Genomic DNA, 21,262 nt, shown 5'->3' with positions numbered 1-21,262 from the left:
ATGTCACCTACATGACATACTCAGTTAACCCATATTTCACCTACATTACATACTCAGTTAACCCATATGTCACCTACATTACATACTCAGTTAACCCATATGTCACCTACATTGCATACTCAGTTAACCCATATTTCACCTACATTGCATACTCAGTTAACCCATATTTCACCTACATTACATACTCAGTTAACCCATATTTCACCTACATTGCATACTCAGTTAACCCATATGTCACCTACATTACATACTCAGTTAACCCATATTTCACCTAACATTGGCCTGGTAGTGCTACATGCGTTAAAACTGCTAGCGGAGGGGTACAATTTCCCTACCCTGCAATGCATTGCATACTCAGTTAACCCATATGTCACCTACATTACATACTCAGTTAACCCATATTTCACCTAACATTGGCCTGGTAGTGCTACATGTGTTAACACTGCTAGCGGAAGGGTACAATTTCCCCACCCTGCAATCGATTTTCCCCACACATGTGCTTGATCTGGAACATTAGCACAGTATCCTAAGATTGTGATCCAAGATTATACTGTAATTCAGGAAAGTTCCTTAACTGTTTCATGTGTGTCGCACGCTAGGGTTAACCCAAACTTGAAACAGCAGTTTAATTCTTTAAGGAGGATTCTGTAAATGTAAACTTTAGGATGAAACTTCCTGAACGGAGTCACTGAGAAAGATTAAACCAGCATGTCAAATTTTCATGGAATTTACTTGAATTTTGAAAACAAAATAATGTGGAAATACCCCAACAAACGAGCAAACCAATAACTTTAGAAGTGAGTTCGTAATGATATTGTTGTATAATGAATGAGGAATGTTGGGTATTAACCCTAACCCTCTATAGTGATTAACTAGGAACCTTCCTCAGTCCTGCAAATTCCAATACCATGTCGTTAACTGTAAACAAAACTGCTGGACTCTGATTATGGTGGTATGCCGACCCCATTTTATGTTTAAAGCATAATGAGTTTACTAGTGCAGTACTCACTCCAACATATTCCAACAAACCATGGTTTTTGAGTTTTGACTGGATGGGGATTGTTAGGGTTAAGGAGCTTTTTGTTAGGAAGGATTGTTTCATTTTATGTTAAGTTATTATTTTCATATTTATCTCCAACAGATACATCCATGGCGGGTCCGAAGTACCCAGCGATGAATTCTCAGTTGCCGTGTCAGACGGCGTCCACAGCGTCTCCCGTAAGGTCCTTGTGAGTGTGTCCCCGGTGAATGACCAGCTCCCAGAGATCCTCCCGGGCCTGATCACAAGGCTGACCATTGCCGAGGGAGGGGAGATACCCATCACGTCGGAGGTCCTAGCTGCGACGGACGTCGACACCAACGACATGCTGCTGCATTTTATTGTGGTGCAGCATCCCAAGCGGGGCGTGGTGCTTCGCAATGGCATCATCGTCAACCGCTTCACGCAGCAGGACGTCCGGCAAGGGAGCATCAGCTACGTCCACATGGGCGGGGAGACGGGTAAAGTCCCCGTCCAGGACTCCATCAGCTTCGTGGTCTCTGACAAGAGCATCCCATCCTCTCCCAACCTCCCTGTGCACGATATCCAAATCACTATCACCCCGGTCGACAACCAAGCTCCCGGGATTGTCTTCGGGAATCCATACTTCGTCAACGAGGGTGGCAAGGCGCCGCTGACTCTGGATGTCCTGAGTGCCATCGATAGGGACTCGGATCTCGATCAGCTGACCTTTCATATCGTTGGCCAGCCACAGTGGGGCCTGGTGGAGAACATCTTGCCGAGCCCTGGGTACGAGAAGAGCAACGCCGGAAAGCCAATTGTGTTCTTTCGATACAAAGACATTGTAAATGGCAACATCAACTACGTCCAATTCAATCACTCTGGTATCGAACCCATGGCTGATTCATTTATCCTGTATGTCTCAGATGGGGAACACCTCTCTCCTAATGTATCCTTCACCGTGAACATTATCCCAGTGAACGATGAAGTGCCAGTTCTGACTGTTCAAAACTTCACCGTCTATGAGAATTCCTTCTTCAAGCTCAACACGGACTACATTATGGCCTCCGACTTGGACATTCCTATGGAGATGCTGATGTTCTCAGTCATCAAGTCCCCGCGATATGGCAGCCTGGTCGACTGGGCTTTGCCAGCTGAATCCCGCCTTCCCATCTTCGATTTCAACCTCAATCAACTCCTGAACACGCTGCGCCTCACGTACATCCATGATGGCTCGGAGAGCTCCAGCGACGATTTTGCCATACGGGTCACGGATGGGAAGCACACAGTGCAGAAGTCAGTCTTCGTCACAATTACTCAGGTCAATGACGAACCACCAGAGATTATAAAAAATGCCGGCATCACGCTGGATATAAAGGAGAGTCGGATCATCTCGCCAGTTGTCCTTCTGACAACGGACGGGGACACAGCAGCCGATCAGCTCTATTACAGCATCCTGACCCTTCCTAGACGAGGTGTTCTCCAACGCAAGCTCCCCGACAACACCTGGATGGATATAGCCATGTTGAACTCCAACTTCACTCAGGAAGAGCTGGACCTGAACCTCATCAGATACCTCCACACCTCTGATTTAGGCTCCAAAGGTCTGGACCGGTTCCGGTTTGATGTCACGGACGGTGTCCACTCCACGGGGAAGCAAAGTTTCCGCATCGACATCACCAACACCAAACGAGAGCCATTACAGTTGATCAACTCGGGCGTAGAGGTCCTGGAGGGTGAATTCGTCATCATACCCCCAGAGTGCCTGACGGCATTTGACAACAGCAACAATCCAGCCGAAATCTCCTTCACGATTAACAACCCTCCGACCGAGGGGCAGCTGGAGGACATATCACGGCCCGGGATCCCCATCTCGGCGTTCTCCCAGATATCCATCATCGGACAACGGGTCATCTACGTGCACAAGCGGACAGACCGCATCCGGAACGACAACTTCATGTTCAGCGTGACCAACGGCTACCAGACGCGGAACGACACCTTCCACATCGTAGTGATACCTGTGGACAACGCCCTCCCGTCTCTGATCATCAACGAACCCCTGGAGGTCCCAGAAGGAGGATCTCTCATCATCCCGCCATCCAACTTGGAAGCCATCGACCAAGACACTCCGCCGCACATCGTGACATTCATCATCACGCACCCTCTTCAGTTCGGACGCCTACTCCTCGCCGGGATACCCGTCACCGATCGGTTCACTCAGCACGATCTGAACAACTACGACCTATCCTACCAGCACTTCTCGCACCTCGGACAAACCGACACGGATAGCTTCTACTTCGTCGTTACGGATAACACCAATCAAGGTTTCCTCATCAAGGACTCCGTCGCGACCCAGCCGGTGAAGTTCACCATCAACATTGACCGGCTGGACAGCGAGCCACCGCGGCTGATCACCAACGAGATCCCGATCAAAATGGAAAGCCGGAACGGCCGCTACGCATTCATCCTGAGCCAGCTGACCCTCTATGCCGAAGACCAGTGTGCGGCCGATGGAATCACGTACATGATCATCCAAGAACCGCAGCATGGCTACCTAGAGAACCTGGTCACGAGGAGGCGTGTCCAGGGACAGTTCACACAACAAGAGATCAACGATCGCAGCATCATGTACATCATGAACGAGAACATTCATGTCAATAACGACAGCTTCATGTTCTCCATCTATGACTGCAACGGTAATGCACTGATGGGCCAAAGGTAGGTTGACTGGTATTTTCACAAGATGGTATTTTTTGTGTTGGGGTGATGTAAATCAAATTAGGTTTTGCCCTTCACAGACGTATAAACACTGTATACTCGGTGTGTCATCTCAGTGGTCGAGTGGTAAGACGTCTGCACTAGTAAGCAGGAGGTCGTGGGTTCGAATCCCACCTGAGTGATTTTTTTCCAACTTTCACTCGGGAGGTAACACACTGAGTATACAGTGTTTGTATGTCTGTGAAGGGCAAAATCTAATTTGATTGACTGGTATTTTGTTGTGAAGACACAGTAATATGGGCTACCCCACTATCGACAAGTTTGGTTCCAAGCGACTTTAGGTAAGCCCTCACAAGGCAATCATAAGTCCTTCATTCTCGAGCCAAATCACAACCTATTCACATGAACTGTGGCAAAGGTATTTCAGTTACTGGACTGAGCCAAGTCTAATGTGGCTTTCTCAGATGTAGGTAGCTCTCCAGCACTTAACTGGTTCGTCACTCATCACTCAAATTCTGATGGGGAGGCAGGTGGCTCTGGACACAACAACGTACATACATTGGGGATAGCCTGACTGTATGATCATGAAGCTACAAAAAAAGCTCCATGGTATGATCAAGGACAAACTATGCACTCCCACCGTATGTGTGAACATATTTATTGTCGTTAACTGATTGAGAAGCCATTATCTCAGTAGGGTGCTCATGAATGCGAACCCCGGAATCCCGGGTTCGCGAAAGCCACATTAGACTGGGCTTGGTCCAGTAATGCTTGTTAAATTGCTGTTCATCCCCTGGTGCTTGTGACCTTGTGATTGACTTGTGATCTGACTTGTGATTATCTTAAAGGGAATACACAACATTTGCAAACATAAAAAAGAAAATACCAAATTATTACGAAATGCCATACTGGACTGTTAGTGAATGACAGTCTAAAGCTAGTCCGAACATTTGGGTCTCTGAATACTGTGTATGAGAGTCCCGAAACTTAAGGTATTGAAAACATGCAATACAAGAAAATGGACTGGCACCTGAAACAACCAGTCCAACACTGCTTCAGTACTGCATCAATCAACTGTGCCAAAAGAAACATGTGGCATATCATAAACTAGTCTCTATTGACTACACATTTCTCCATAGTCAGCCACCAGACTAATGACAATAAATGAAGAGGTCAGTCTGTTCCAGTAGTTGGACCATGGTTGGACATGTACCAGTCTAGTCTTTAGCCTCATTTTGAAATCACTTGACTTTCATCTCGTGTGCAAAATATTAAAGAAATGTCTCCTTTAAAAATTAAATTGAGTCTGCAAACTTGGTTGGTGAAATACTGAGGACCTTTTCTTTATAGCCCAATGGAAATTTTGGAAAAGAGTGAGTAAAGTTGGCCTGATTTAGTTTTGCAATTTTCATCGCACTCCATGTCCCAGTCTGGTGTAAAGCAGCCTGCAAAATCATGGCACCTGGTGTGCTGACATTTTCAAGAAAAGTGTTATTTTTGTAACAAATTCCAACGCTGGTTGGCCGACCAGCGTTGGAAAAAAACTTCTTTTTTTCAAATACTGCTCCCAATTTATCATATTTAGTTAGTCCGCAGATTCTTGGCAATCGATGACACACCTGTAAACTGGTACAAGCCAGCTAGACTGATTCCCTGACACTACAATTCCATGACGTCTATAAATTGCTTCGTTTCATCTTAAGTGGGGTCAGGGAACCAGACTACAAGAGCATGATTGTTTTTCTTGGTTTTTTCCAGCATCTACAAACCCAAAACGTCGAACAAGTCAGAGTTACAATATTTGCTATAAAATACTAGCCCCCCAATCCATCCATTTCTGAAAATTGCAGCAAAGGCAAATGTTGTATATTCCCGTTAACTACAACTTTGCCAAATATCATTTTGTCACTGTTGTGACCCTCTTGTGTGTATTCTCCATTTTTGGGTTATAATAATAATAATAATAATAACTGTACTTATAGAGCACCAAATTGCCAAAGGATGCAAGGGGCTGATTATTACCCTGCTCATTGTGCCAATGAAACATTCCAAATACCATCTCAGCTCCCTGGGCAGTATACAGCTCGATGCTGCCCTTTCGACGCAAAGCAGCTAAATCAACCACAATCACCATCTCTGCCCTCACAGGTACCCATTTACCCCTGGGTGGAGAGAAGCAATGCGTGACAAAGTGCCTTGCCCAAGGGTAGACAAGGAGACTACTATTAGAAACGCAAACACATATTGCTGCTGCTGTAGTAAATTTATCACAAATCATAGTCCCCAAGTTTATCAGGCATTGAGATTCTTGCGTCTTTCTCAACAGATTTGACTTCAGGTGGCCGCACATCCAGTTCACGCGCGGCGACTACATGGTGTGCGAGGCGGTCGGTACCCTGCAGATTAACATCATGCGTGCCGGTTACCACTCCTTGTCCTCCTTCGTCGACATCGAGGTCAGTGACCTGACGGCCGTGGCCGGCCAGGACTACGCCCCGCCGCGGGCCCGCCAGCTCCAGTTTGACCCCGGGGTTAACATGGCAACCTGGGACGTTGACATCATCGCCGATGAGCTGGAGGAGAACAGAGAGCGGTTCCGCCTGACGCTGACCTCCCCGGTGAATGCCGTCCTAGGGGAGCACGACAAATTGACAGTGATCATCAAGGATTCTAAAGATGGTAAGTTGAAAAAAACGAGGCCACACAAGTCAATCACTAGTCTTTTGCAACACAATCATTAGCTAACCCTCCTATGCAAACACACATTAAGTTGTCCTTTCAGTCAAAATCAATCAAGTGACTGTTTCAACAGTTAAGAGCTCCCAGCCTACATAAAGTAGGATTGACTGGCTGTGACTGTTTATGTAACTTGATACAGCTGTGCTTTGACTGTATGTGATTGATAAGGCAGCTGTGCCTACTTCTTGCCTGCTTTTGTCTGTTGACTAAATTTGACTAGTCACAGTGCTTGCCTGGAATACGTTCTGACTGTTGCTCTGTTGGGTGCTGCTTGGAATCTCTTAGGGTTCTAGAATTGGCTACTACAGAGAGTGGATTTCTAAAACATTTACGACTCCAATTTTGAGTTTGGCATTGATTCTATTTTATTTTTGCACTGACTTATCCAAGCCTGTACTACGTGCGTTAAGATGATAAACATCTGTTCACTTAAAGGTTACCATCATGACAATAAGGAATATTATTTAAAGCGAATGCTTTCAAAGTTTTGTTTTATTTCCCACCTAGGTGCTTGTAAGGGTGAGAACCACGGAGTAACCATCACAGATACTCTACCATCCTGCTGCCCAAGCCAAGGATCTGTTCCTCCAGAGGGCCTACCCTCTTGCTGCCCTGACCCAGGGCAAGGAATCCCCTATCCAGGACCCCTCATCCCTCAGCAAAACCCCGGCATACCCGTCGAAGACCCTTTCAGTCACCAACCCAAGCCAGGCGACACTGGTCTACCCCCAGAGTACCCGTTTGTACCTGGGTCGCACCCATCGCCTGAAGGGTACCTTCCTTATGGGGGTGAATTTGTTCCAGATCAAGGATTTGTTTATCCTGGGGAAGACCCTGGGTTTGTACCCAATCCAGAGGTGGAGTGTTGTCCCCCAGACCCTGTTCCTGGACAAGGGCAAACAGGTCATATATACCCTCAACAGCCTGATCCAGGGTACGGGCCTTATCAACCTCAGCAGCCAGGGGTGAGCTTTAACCCCCACAGCCCCTTGGTGTACCCAGATGATCCAGGAGCGTACCCACAGGACTCGGGAGTGTACTCGCAAAACGCTGGGGCCCACCAGACAAACCCTGAGGTTTACCCACAAAACCCACAAGTGTATCCACAGAACCCAGGGGGTTACCCGCAAGATCCTTCACTGTACCCACAGGACTCCGGCTCAGAACCACAGTATCCTGATGCAAACACACAACAAGGTCAGTGGAACCCAGGTTACCCCAACAGCGGGGGCAGCACCAAACTGGGGTGGGGATGTCCCACCCAGAACATATCCAGATGGGTCACTCCCTCCACAACCGGATGCCCAAGGGCAACCAGTATGGCCCTACTACTTCACCAGAGATGGCCAACCGTACTATCCTGACCAAGGCGGAGATCCCGCTTCTGCCACCAATTCCCAAGGGAGCCCCTATCAAGGTCCTGGAAGGCCTTACCAACAAGGTCAGGATGCCTTCAGCTCAGACTCCAGTGGAGGAACCTATCATCAAGGAGGCAGTAATCCACAGTACCCAGCTCAAACAGGTGCCGTACCTCAGTATCCATCAGGCCAGGGTTGGAATCCCCAGGACCCCTCAGCTGGAACAGGCCACCAACCCCGCCCTGGAGATCCTTACTATCCTGGAACTCCTGCCCAGTACCCCTATCAACAGCCTGCAGAAAGCAACCCCTACCTTCCTGGAAGCCATGCTGGTAGTCAAGGACCTGACCATCAGTTCCCATCTTCTGGACAAAACTTCCAGTCAGCCGGCAGAGCTCCAGTTTACGCTGGTGAAGACCCAAACCCTAATCCAGTCGGCAGCAGGCCCCAAATACCAGGCAGAGCTTCCAATGGACAGAGCATTCACTCTAGACCAGGCAGTAAGGTACAAGGCCAACCAGTAGGAATATGGACCAATGGTTCAACTACTATCTGGACAGTAAGTAGCCCCAATTTGGCAAAGTCTAAAAAAGCTATCAAATTTGTGGCAATTTTGTAACAGTCCCAAGAATGATACTGTTTTCTTTTTTTGCTGAATCTTAGCCATTTGCAATTTGAGGACTACCTGTAGAATCATTACATTTTCTTTTAAAGATACTGGATTTTTTTTTTTTTTTTAGTGAACGAAGTAGGCGCCCTAATAGATTGTAGTGCTTTGTGAAAGTCCTGAGTACCTAAAACGATGTAAACCTATATTTGTGACTCGCGCAACTTTCATGTAATTGCACATACAGCTTCACGGGATAGCATCTTCTCCGACTGTCGTCCGTGGCCATTCCTCCTCATCCTCATCATCATCGTCTTCAAGCTCCTCCCATCAACTTCAGCCATTCCCTGCTGTAGTACAGGGCCGACCCAGTACGGCATCGGTACAGGAGTCAGGCGTAGACCCAGACAGCGAGCCTGTACCCATCAGTGAGCCTGAGCCCATCGGAGAGGATGTGCCCGAACAACCTCCTAGCCAGGAAGAGGTTCACCCTGATGAAGCCTTACCTGCCGATCAGTCTGTAAGTTTCGTCTGCACTAGCCTAACTTTATTTGATGCCCAAAGAATTCACAATAGTAGCACTTATCTCCACACTCTGCAGCAGCGTATACAGCTTTTGTTGTGGGGGGGGGGGGGGGGCAACCGCACATCCGCGCTGAAATGTACACATGTTTTTCTCCGGACACTTGACCTCCGTTAAATCAAAGGGGGGGGTGGGGGGTGCCCATCTTCCAAAATGGGGGCGCTCTTCGAAACTGACCATTATTATGCATACTTTTCATTGTAATGGTTGTTGAGCTGGGTTTTTTTGGTGGGATTAATGTCAGAAACACTCTAGAAAAATGTATTTAAATCATTGCTGACAAAAAAAATTGTCAAAAAAATCCGTCGGGGGGCCAAAGTGCCCCCCCCCCCCCCCCCCCCCCCCCCCCCCCCCCCCCCCCCCCCCCCCCCCCCCCCCCCCCCCCCCGCTGGATACGCTACTGACACTCTGGTAAGGAGCTATCTCATTAACTCTTTCCTTACCATGGCCGAATTATCAGTTTTAAGGTTCTGTCCATGGATCACAACCAAGTTCAGTGTTCTTTCAGCAAAACAAAACAAAATCACATAGGGATGTGTGTGAATTGTTTTTGTTTTGGTGAAAGAACACACACCTTTTTTGTGATCCATGGACAGAACCTTAAAACGGTGGTTGTGTTTAAAATTCTGTAACTTAAAATGTCCATGAGTGATTTCAAAGATTCTTGTACTAAAAGAAAGCTTATGAACTGGGCTTTCATATCCTAGATTTTGAAAGTGCTACATGCAGAACTTCCCTAAAACAATGGTCCCAACATTTGGGTTTGGTTCATTTTTTTACTCACCCTGTATATCAGAACTTGGCTGGAAAATTTTGCCTTTAAACATTTTTAAATTTTCGGCAATGTTGATTTTGTTGAATGTTTCCCTTACAGCTTCAACTTCCGCCGGGCTGCACGACTACCAGCAAGGATGACTTTCTGATTGAGGAATCCACCGGCAGCATGTACAAGTGTAACGGGAACCGGTGGGTCCGGGTGGAGTGGAGCCACATACAAGCAGACGACGCCACCAATCAGGACGTCGGATGCGGGGACGGTGAGAATAAACTGACCAATCGTAAAGCAGCATTGTACAGAGCTGAGCCGAAACAGAAGCAACTCTTTCAACGGACACAAGATGTTTCCTGATTCAACTTCCGGATTCAACTCCTGATTCAGTTATACAGGGTGGATAAGAAAAAACGAAACCGAGATAGAAGTAGGGCACATGTGAATCAAAGGGAGATATCCTCTGTTAGGGTTGAATCTCCTCTTTAAAATGACACCCTGATCCTGTCATTACATTCACGGTTGACTGAGCAGTGCCCACTTTTATGGAAGGGTCTATTTAGAGAATTGCGCCACTTTTCATGGTGAAATCTTTTTTTTTCCCCACCTGCCTTGATTGGCAACCATAGTCTTTCCCTCTGTGACAAATGACACCACAAAAACCACAATTGAAAAGTGGCGCAATTCTCTAAATAGACGCTTTCATATAATTGGTCACTGCTCAGTCAACCGTGAATGTAATGACGTGATCAGGGTGTCATTTTAAAGAGGAGATTCAACCCTAACAGAGGATATCTCCCTTTGATTCACATGTGCCCTACTTCTGTTCCAATTAGCAATAATATATCGGTTTCGGTTTTTTTTTATCCACCCTGTACAACTCAATGCCGCCACATCGGCGCAATCGGCTAGATCAAAAACAAGACCATCTCTGCCCGCACAGGTACCCATTTACTCCTGGGTGGGGAGAAGCTATGAGTGACAAAGTGCCTTGCCCAAGGGCACACGCACCATAACCCCAGGCTGGACTCGAACCCACAACCTGCATATGTGTGACCTGTCACCACAAAATGAGCTTTAAGTCAGAAATTGCCATTTTGCAAGTACAGTGGGGCAAAGCCAAAATTTGAAAGGGTGGTCGATATTTTTTTTTTCAGATAAACCTTAATCTGCAAGTCTTGTTTTACCTAACTCAGTTTTTTTTGTTCTGTCAAACATCAAACATCTTTAACCCTTTCCTTACCATTGGTGACTTTTGTCGTCAAGAAGTACCCCCCTGCTGATTCCCATGGGCGACTATAGTCGCCCAGGAAACCACACACAGAACACCCTCAACACAGATATATTTTCAGAAAGGCAGCATGTTGATATGTTTGGCCACCCATACATCAACCATATATAGTCGGACTCCCTATTATCGCGGCATCCCTATTATCGCGGCATGGGAAATTTCTCTTTTTGCAGTGTCAAAACTCCTTCAAGTGGCGATTTTTATCCAGTTCACCAGTCATCAAGGATTTTCTGCCGAGTTGTATAAAAAGGACGATTAAAAAATGTTGTGTCTTTCGGGACTTTTAACGATTTTAATAAATATTAACGTTTTCCAAAACTTGCAAAATTTTCCCTCACCGTGTCTGCTAAAAGGTACCGTTTATATTTTAACATAAATCTTTAATTGCGCTCTGTCCATGAAAGTTCCATTGTCTGGTTCCCATTCTTCAGCTGCAAATGTAAAATGAAGTCGAATGACGATATTTGCAGCGCGAAATCGTAACAACTTTTACGGAATCAAAATAAGCACCGCGCGTTAGCGAAAATAAAACGGCACACCGTGTAAAGTGAATGGCGCCCTCAATCGCCGATCAGTAGACTTGCCTCAGGGATTTGTGTTCTCCTTTCGGGGGAAGGGCAGGGTCTTAAGAAATCATCCTGCAGAAAATTTGTCTTTAATCAACTTGAACGTTACGGGGAAAATATCAGACTTTATTCGTGGGGTGTTTTGGTCAAACATAAACTATGAACAAAAAAATTGGGATCATTATAAAAACCACTTCCCGCATACAGCGATAATAGGGAGTCCACCTCCGTTCGCACACGCCGCGCATGTCTATTTTCACAGGCATCGGACACGGAATAAACCACACCACCTGTCCGATTTTTTTATATTAATTTAAAAAGGAAGAGTTATACTACACATAAGACAGGACAATTCTGGAAGGTTAGTGGGCAATCTCTATTCCGAACGAGAAACGTGATAAGTACCGCGATAATACGGCGTTCCATCCTACCAGCTGAAAGGGTGTTTTCGGATCGCTCTAATGGTGTAGTTTATTCATAGTGTTACCATTTGAGAAAAGTGCTTCAGAAGTATTCACGCACAATTTGAGGTATGGAGTGCCATTTGGTCATGTGGTGAAATGGCTTGCAGTTTGATAAATGGGACCAGATGAACAAAAAGGTATAACTTTCTTAGATTTGCACATATGGACTTCAATTTTACATCACATAAAAGGGTAAGGTTCAAGGAACAAACTTTCCACACAACACCTATGATTTTAATCACTCCTTGGCAGTGAAAATCTGGGTTGAAAAAAAGTGAGTTTTCGGCTTGTGGTCATTTTGTTCACGCTCTAGTGATTTCCGCATGACTAAGCAAACAATTTGGTCCTGGGGAGAGCCAAGTCAATAAACAATGTGGTAATGAAAGGGTTAAAACCTATTTCATACCTGTATTATAAGTTGACTGTTCTTCACTGTAGCACAACTGCAGGATTTTTAGATGCCATTTTCTCAAGAATCAGTTTTATAAGTTCAAGTAAATAGGTGGTCTATATTTCTGTTTCTGAACTCAGCACCCCTTAATGTTGTATACCATCGGAAAGCTCTTGTCCTGCACAATCCAGATCTATTTATATCTCAATACTTTAAACCCTAACTCCCTAGCGTCTTTTACTAGGAACTTGACCAATTCCATCAAAATCCATCAATCACTTTGCGTCCAATAAAAAACTGTGCATGACATAATGGAATCCACCACTGACGCACTGGTTGACATTCACGGACTTGCTACACATGGCTTTTATCACAATAGCAGTACAGGAAGCTAGGCAAAATCAATCGGATACCCCTAGCACTGCTTCAGGCCATTAGGCCCAAGTCCATCATACTCCATCAATATTTAGTCACGCCAGGCCTTCTGGACCAAGTCCCCCAAAATCCACCAAAATGGGGCGATGGTTTTTGATGGAGTTGGGGTGGTTAGGGTTAAAAAGTCTGGCTTTCAGCTCACTTTGTGATGACAGGTCACATATGTGACCTGTTCTGTCAAAATCATACTTTTCTGGGCAAAGGGTTACAAATGAGAGTTTTGTTTATTGTTAAAAAATTTACATTTTCCTTTTAATAGGTGGTTTAATTTTTTAAACCGGTCATTCCTGGGCAAAGTTATGCTATTTTGAAGTTCATTGTGACGAAAAGTAGAAACGGAGAAAATGGCAGTAAAAGTTTGGGGTCTATTTTAAGACCTGTTTCAAGTGACATTCTTTAACTGATAAACCTTAACAAATCATCAAAAATACTATGTTTAGAGTTTAAAATAGGGTTTTAAGGGTTTTAAACTTTTATAGTATATTCTAGACATGTTCAAGATTACAAATATGCAAAAATTAGACAATCGAAAAAAATCACCCCCACATCATTTTTTGGCCCTATCTCAATTTCAACCTCTGCCCAGAAGCGTCTGCTTTTGACTGAACTGGTCACATATTTGGGATGATAATCAATTTAAAAAATGAAGAAATCAATTTGATATTTTGTTGTTCCTTTCTTTGGTGTAGGTTGGCATGAGTTTGATGGCATGTGCTACCTTCTGGCCACGGAACCCGAAACCTGGGACGACGCGCAGAGAATCTGCAGAGAAAGGTAAGCCAACAGCTTTGTAGACAAGGCAAGCCTGGCACAGTTGGTCTCTGAGAACACACAATTCTATTCAGTCGATTCAGACTGATTATTCAAGGCAAGTCGTTTCATAATTCTGGTCGACACAACGGGCTCGATTTAGCCCAATCATGGGCCTTATTCACGAGTTGGCCATTTTTGTCATGTTCCCTGAATGTATTTCATAAATTGTTAACTGTTGACTATTTGTGCAGCTTTGTACTCTCATATTTCTGTTTAATATGGCTTAAACATGTTAAAACATTAAGGAATGTTAAATTACAAATTTTGAATTATTCATTTAAGCAGACTTGAATTATTTAGTAATGTACTTGCTTTCATTTCTCTTCGCAAGTTCCAAAACTGAAGATTTTACCTCACTTTCAATTCAACATGGCCGACTCGTAAATGAGGCCCAATAGCATTACAATGGTGATGAATATTGACTGAATACATCCACTTTTTTGCAGACAGTTTTGGTATAAATGATCAGAAAATTTCTGATGTCTGAACGTAACATCGCTATCTCCAGACAATTCTTAAAATACTCTGATAAGGGGTAATGGTCCAATTTCAAACACCTGTTGGCAAATAAACGCAAAGTAGAGTAACTGATACTTTGAAGTATTTGTTCTTTCTTCCTCCAGTTACCAAGGCAACCTCGTGACAGTGTCAACCAGTGAGATCTACAACTGGATCCGGCCACTGGTGGAGAGAAGAGAGTTTTGGATAGGTGAGACGCAATAAATCAGACAGAGTGCTTAAAATGCTGTACCATTGATTCAGAATGGCTTCTCACTGAAGTCTTTTCAAGCATCTGGTCTGCACAATGATTGTCATAAGTCTTTTCACTCTGATCTAAATTAAGTTAAGTGTGTAAATCAAATCCAATTGGAATTGGTGAAAAACCCATAGCCTTTTAAAATCTGTTGGATGTCTGGTTTGCATGAACAGATTTTCAAAGCATATCACTGATTATACACAGGAGTATAATTAATGTTCTCCATCAAGATGAAATACTCATGTTGAGTAGTTTTTGAGAAATTAAAGGTGTCTGCTTGCACAACTTTTTTTGGGACACCCTGTAGAAATCTCCATTGCAAGCTCAATCATAAGCATATCACGCCGTGAAATAGTACTTAAGGTTAGCACAAGTTTCTGCTGTAGTCACCACAACTTTTCTGCTTACTGTGAAGTTGGGCCCTGCAAATGAAAAGTCCAGCTAAAATTATGTTTTTCCCCTTTGATTTTTTATTCATTTTCAGGCCTGAATGACCAGCGCACCCTCGGCCAATGGGAGTGGGCCTCCGGCGAACCCGTGACCTTCACGCGCTGGAAAGTCGGCTCACCGGTCCCCGGCACCCACGGTAACCGCAACTGCGTCTCGCAGAACACCCGCTTCCGATGGATTGAGAAGAAATGCGACAACCACAGCCAGCAGTACGTCTGCGAGAAACGGCTGCGATGATGAAGGCTCTTTTTTGTAGCCCGTGTGACGATCTTGGCCAACTTGAAAGTAATTATGACATGTATGCAGTCGTATAGGAAGCCACGTGAGAGTGGAAATTAGTAGGAACGTCGGCAGTTACCCTGTATTGCAACTACCAATTTAGTGAAAAACCTTGCTACAAGTGAGGACAGGGCTGGTCCCAACATACCCTGTGAAATAATTCCGCCAGAAATGGCCCATCCTTAAAGCGGCCCGTCAAACAAAAAAACCCTTACATGATCTCGATTTCCATGACTTTCCATGACTTTTTATTTTTTCCAGTTTTCCATGACTTTCCAGGACGTTTTTTCCAGGCCTTTCCATGATTTTTCCATAACCATGGGAACCCTGAAGATGTAAATTTGTACAAATGCTTTATCTCCGTCACCAACGTAATTTACACAGGGTGAGTAAAAAAAAACCCAAAACCTAAATGTTGGGACTATTGTTTTATTGAAGTTCTGCATGCAGCACTTTCAAAATCTAGGACATGAAAGCCCAAATCAAAAGCTTTCTTTTAGTACAAGAATCATTCAAATCACTCATGTACTTTCCAATTTACGAAACACAACTACCGTTTTAAAGTTCTGTCCACGGATCACAAAAGGTGTGCGTGTTCTTACAGCAAAACGAAAACAATTCACACACATCCCTATGTGATTTGTTTTCGTTTTGCTGAAAGAACACTGAACTTTTTTTGTGATCCGTGGACAGAACCTCAAAACGGTGGTTGTGTTTAAAATTCCGTAACCTGAAAAGTACAGTACATGAGTGATTTGAAAGATTCTTGTACTAAAAGAAAGCTTATGAATGGGTCTTTCATATCCTAGATTTTGAAAGTGCTATATGCAGAACTTCACTAAAACAATGGTCCCGACATTTGGGTTTCGTTTTTTTTACTCACCCTGTATAAGCACTGCAAACCCTGTGCTGTTGGGGAACTTGTGCGAAAACTTGACAATCTTGCTCAGGTGGGGTTCGAACCCAAAACCTTGTAGTACAAATGTCTTAACTCTTTATAAGAAATTAAGCCTGTACAGGATACTTCCAATGTAAAGCATTTTGTCCTTTTTGATACATTAAATATGGTGCTAAAACTTAAATATGTAAAACAGAAATACGTTTTTAGTATTTAAAAAAAAAAAGACTCTTTTAAAATTGGCTTTCATTAAGGAAATAGGCAAGTTATTTTTGTAACCGTTTTTAAAACTTCAAGTGTAACTACAAGAAATGAAAAAAAAGTTTCCAACACTGACACTTTATAAGACATTTAAAACTTGACTCAATTGTAGAATTTACAGAACATATTAATGAAGCTCAAAATTACATGTAGATCCGTCGTTGATCAGTCTTTCACAATAGTTAGGCTTTCTTCTTGTGTTATTTCATAATTAACTCACACTTACAAATGGCATTACCAAATTAACTTTAGTCCTCCAATAATAACATCTGAAATCTTGTAGCTGTCGCGACAGTTTTATTTTATGATCCTTCGGCTAGATTTGTGGAAATATTTTTTAGAGTTGGTGTGTTTTAAAGAGGAACAAATGCAGAAGAAATTCTGCAGAAGTAGAATTATAGAAAAACATAGAGTGAGATATTTAAAGTACATGGTAAAATGCTGTTTTATCTTGCATAACAATTTTGAGGCTTGCTTAAATGCTACTGTCTTATTGGAACATTTATCTTTCTATTTAAGTAACTTATTTACGTTGCTTTTGTGTATTAGTCTGTTTCTGTTTATATGTTTAGATGATACTTCTCTGAAAACTATAAATCTAGTTATATTTTGTGGATGTTAATGCTTATAGTGGCATTTAGAGCTGTTCGCCTGGTGAGTATTCACGGTTTATTATTGACATTTTACCAAATTTTACCCCAAAAAGTGCGCAGATCTTGCAAAAGATATGGCAGCTCGTATGGTCGTTTCTTTTAAAAATATGTACTGCCCCTGTTTTTCAAAAAATCGTTTTTACATTTTAATATTTGGTGTCTTAAACTCTCTGGACAAAAAAAAACCAATTTGTTCACTAAAAGATTATGGGTGCACATAAAAAAAAATACAAACAATCCGAAAGTATTTTGCCATAAAAAATAGTTTGGTGTATTTTCCAACTTTAGTTATTGCTTGGTGCTTTACATGTAATCAACATTTTTATCAGTTTTGCTAGCTAGCAGTTCGTATTTGTTTAAACGTATATTTATTGTAATGATTTGAATAATCATTGACCATGATTGAGTTCGAGTTTTTCTCTTCCAAGCTCTGACATTCTGTCTTCTTTTCGCACGTTTTATTATAGAACAGTGAAAGTTTTCTGTGCGACCACACCTTAATTATGTTCCACTAAATACATGTAAAAGGAAAATTATAAAGTTGAAATTTTTGTGCCAAGTGTCATTTAGACCAAATTTAACTAACAATGTAAGGCTAACCCATTGCATTTGTTCCAATTTTGGCCAAAAAAATGAAATGTTTCAAACTTGCAGAAAACGTATCTAAGGGACCATGGAATACATACCCGTTATTATCTGTAAAGTTTCAGATAGTAAGGGGTTAACCTTGCATTTTGAGCGAAATTGGACAAAATCAGACGTTAATGCAAAATTTCAATTTGTAAGGGGTTAACCTTGCATTTTGAGCGAAATTAGGCAAAATCAGACGTGTTTTAAATTTTTCAATTTGTAAGGGGTTAACCTTGCATTTTGAGCAAAATTGGGCAAAATCAGATGTTTATGAAAATGTTTGCATTGTAAGGGGTTATTCTTGCATTTTGAACGAAATTGGGCAAAATCAGACGTTAATGCAAAATTTCAATTTGTAAGGGGTTAACCTTGCATTTTTAGGAAAATTTAGCAAAATCAGTTGTTAAAAAAATTCAGATTGTAAGGGGTTAACCTTTCATAAACGTCTGATTTTGTCCAATTTCGCTTAAAATGCAAGGTTAACGCCTTACAATCCGAAATTTTTCGAAAACATCTGATTTTGCCCAATTTCGCTCAAAATGCAAGGTTAACCCCTTACAATACAATATTTTGCATAAACGTCTGTTTTTGACCAATTTCGCTCAAAATGCAAGGTTAACCCCTTACAATCCGAAACCTTTCATAAACGTCTGATTTTGCCAAATTTTGCTGAAAATGCAAGGTTAACCCCTTACAAATTGAAATTTTGCATTAACGTCTGATTTTGCCCAATTTTGCTCAAAATGCAAGGTTAACCCCTTACGAATTGAAAAATTAAAAAAACGTCTGATTTTGCCCAATTTCGTTCAAAATGCAAGATGAACCCCTTACAATCTGAAATTTTTTAGAAACAACTGATTTTGCTAAATTTTCCTAAAAATGCAAGGTTACCCCTTACAAATTGAAATTTTGCATTTACGTCTGATTTTGCCCAATTTCGTTCAAAAAGCAAGGTTAACCCCTTACAATACGATATTTTGCATAATCGTCTGATTTTGCCCAATTTCGTTCAAAATGCAAGGTTAACCCCTTACAATCCGAAATTTTTCGAAAACGTCTAATTTTGCCCAATTTCGTTCAAATTGCAAGGTTAACCCCTTACAATCCGAATTTTCTCATGAACGTCTGATTTTGCCCCTTACAAATTGAAAATTTATATAAACGTCTGATTTTGCCCAATTTCGCTCAAAATGCAAGGTTAACCCCTTACAAATTAAAAATTTTCATAAACGTCTGATTTTGCCCAATTTCGCTCAAAATGCAAGGTTAACCCCTTACAAATTGAAAATTTTCATAAACGTCTGATTTTGCCCAATTTCGCTCAAAATGCAAGGTTAACCCCTTACAATACTATATTTTGCATAAACGTGTTTTTGACCAATTTCGCTCAAAATGCAAGGTTAACCCCTTACAAATTGAAAATTAACATAAACGTCTAATTTTGCCCAATTTCGTTCAAAATGCAAGGTTAATCCCTTACAATACGATATTTTGCATAAACGTGTTTTTGACCAATTTCGCTCAAAATGCAAGGTTAACCCCTTACAAATTGAAAATTAACATAAACGTCTAATTTTGCCCAATTTCGCTCAAAATGTAAGGTTAACCCCTTACAAATTGAAAATTTTCATTAACGTCTGATTTTGCCCAATTTCGCTCAAAATGCAAGGTTAACCCCTTACAAATTGAAAATTAACATAATCGTCTATTTTTTCCCAATTTCGTTCAAAATGCAAGGTTAATCCCTTACAATACGATATTTTGCATAAACGTGTTTTTGACCAATTTCGCTCAAAATGCAAGGTTAACCCCTTACAAATTGAAAATTAACATAAACGTCTAATTTTGCCCAATTTCGCTCAAAATGTAAGGTTAACCCCTTACAAATTGAAAATTAACATAAACGTCTAATTTTGCCCAATTTCGCTCAAAATTTAAGGTTAACCCCTTACAAATTGAAAATTTTCATAAACGTCTGATTTTGCCCAATTTCGCTCAAAATGCAAGGTTAACCCCTTACAAATTGAAAATTAACATAATCGTTTAATTTTTCCCAATTTCGATCAAAATGCAAGGTTAACCCCTTACAATCCAAATTTGTCTCATAAACGTCTGATTTTGCCCAATTTTGCTCAAAGTGCAAGGTTTACCCCTTACAATCTAAAAATTTTCAGAAACAACTGATTTTGCAAAATTTTCCTAAAAATGCAAGGTTAACCCCCTTACCAATTGAAAATTTTTAAAAACGTCTGATTTTGCCCAATTTCGTTCAAAATGCAAGGTTAACCCCTTACAATCTGAATTTTTTTAGAAACAACTGATTTTGCTACATTTTCCTAAAAATGCAAGGTTAACCCCTTACAATACGATATTTTGCATAAACGTCTGATTTTGCCCAATTTCGTTCAAAATGCAAGGTTAACCCCTTACAATACCAAAATTTTAAAAACGTCTGATTTTGCCCAATTCATTCAAAATGCAAGGTTAACCCCTTACAATCTGAAATTTTTTAGAAACAACTGATTTTGCTAAATTTTCCTAAAAATGCAAGGTTAACCCCTTACAATACGATATTTTGCATAAACGTCTGATTTTGCCCAATTTCGTTCAAAATGCAAGGTTAACCCCTTACAATACGAAATTTTTCATAAATGTCTGATTTTGTCCAATTTCGCTCAAAATGCAAGGTTAACCTTTTACAATCCGAAATTTTTCGAAAACGTCTGATTTTGCCCAATTTCGTTAAAAATGCAAGGTTAACCCCTTACAAATTGAAAATTTATATAAACGTCTGATTTTGCCCAATTTCGCTCAAAATGCAAGGTTAACCCCTTACAATACGAAATTATTCATAACCGTCTGATTTTGTCCAATTTCATTCAAAATGCAAGGTTAACCCCTTACAATCTGAAATTTTTTAGAAACAACTGATTTTGCTAAATTTTCCTAAAAATGCAAGGTTAACCCCTTACAAATTGAAATTTTGCATTAAAGTCTGATTTTGCCCAATTTCGTTCAAAATGCAAGGTTAACCCCTTACAATGCGAAATTTTTCTTAAACGTCTGATTTTGTCTAATTTCGCTCAAAACGCAAGGTTAACCCCTTACAATCCGAAAATTTTCGAAAACGTCTGATTTTGCCCAATTTTGCTCAAAATGCAAGGTTAACCCCTTACAAATCGAAAATTTATATAAACGTCTGATTTTGTCCATTTTCGCTTAAAATGCAAGGTTAACCCCTTATAAATTGAAAATTTTCATAAACGTCTGATTTTGCCAAATTTCGCTCAAAATGCAAGGTTAACCCCTTACAATCCGAAATTTTTCGAAAACGTCTGATTTTGCCCAATTTCGTTAAAAATGCAAGGTTAACCCCTTACAATACGAAATTTTTCATAACCGTCTGATTTTGTCCAATTTCATTCAAAATGCAAGGTTAACCCCTTACAATCTGAAAATTTTTAGAAACAACTGATTTTGCTAAATTTTCCTAAAAATGCAAGGTTAACCCCTTACAAATTGAAATTTTGCATTAAAGTCTGATTTTGCCCAATTTCGTTCAAAATGCAAGGTTAACCCCTTACAATGCGAAATTTTTCT

The 21,262-nt window shown here is 41.6% G+C and overlaps 1 protein-coding gene across 1 annotated transcript in view; it reads left to right on the top strand.

Annotated features, from left to right (window-relative positions):
* LOC119742737 (FRAS1-related extracellular matrix protein 1-like) overlaps nucleotides 1–15,665 on the top strand; it is a 36,287-nt gene extending 20,622 nt beyond the window's left edge. Inside the window, 9 exon segments of the mRNA XM_038218906.1 lie at nucleotides 1,142–3,718; nucleotides 6,045–6,397; nucleotides 6,965–7,688; nucleotides 7,690–8,374; nucleotides 8,670–8,942; nucleotides 9,880–10,042; nucleotides 13,611–13,695; nucleotides 14,358–14,443; nucleotides 14,976–15,665. Of these exon segments, the coding sequence (XP_038074834.1) occupies nucleotides 1,142–3,718; nucleotides 6,045–6,397; nucleotides 6,965–7,688; nucleotides 7,690–8,374; nucleotides 8,670–8,942; nucleotides 9,880–10,042; nucleotides 13,611–13,695; nucleotides 14,358–14,443; nucleotides 14,976–15,178 (5,149 nt within the window). The 3' untranslated portion in view covers nucleotides 15,179–15,665.
* Nucleotides 15,666–21,262: the final 5,597 nt, after the last annotated feature.

Source organism: Patiria miniata, unplaced genomic scaffold, assembly GCF_015706575.1.
Source record: "Patiria miniata isolate m_02_andy unplaced genomic scaffold, ASM1570657v1 HiC_scaffold_6, whole genome shotgun sequence".
NCBI lineage: Eukaryota > Metazoa > Echinodermata > Asteroidea > Valvatida > Asterinidae > Patiria > Patiria miniata.
The sequence above is the reverse complement of the archived record's forward strand: the minus strand, read 5'-3'. Positions and strand labels throughout refer to the sequence as shown.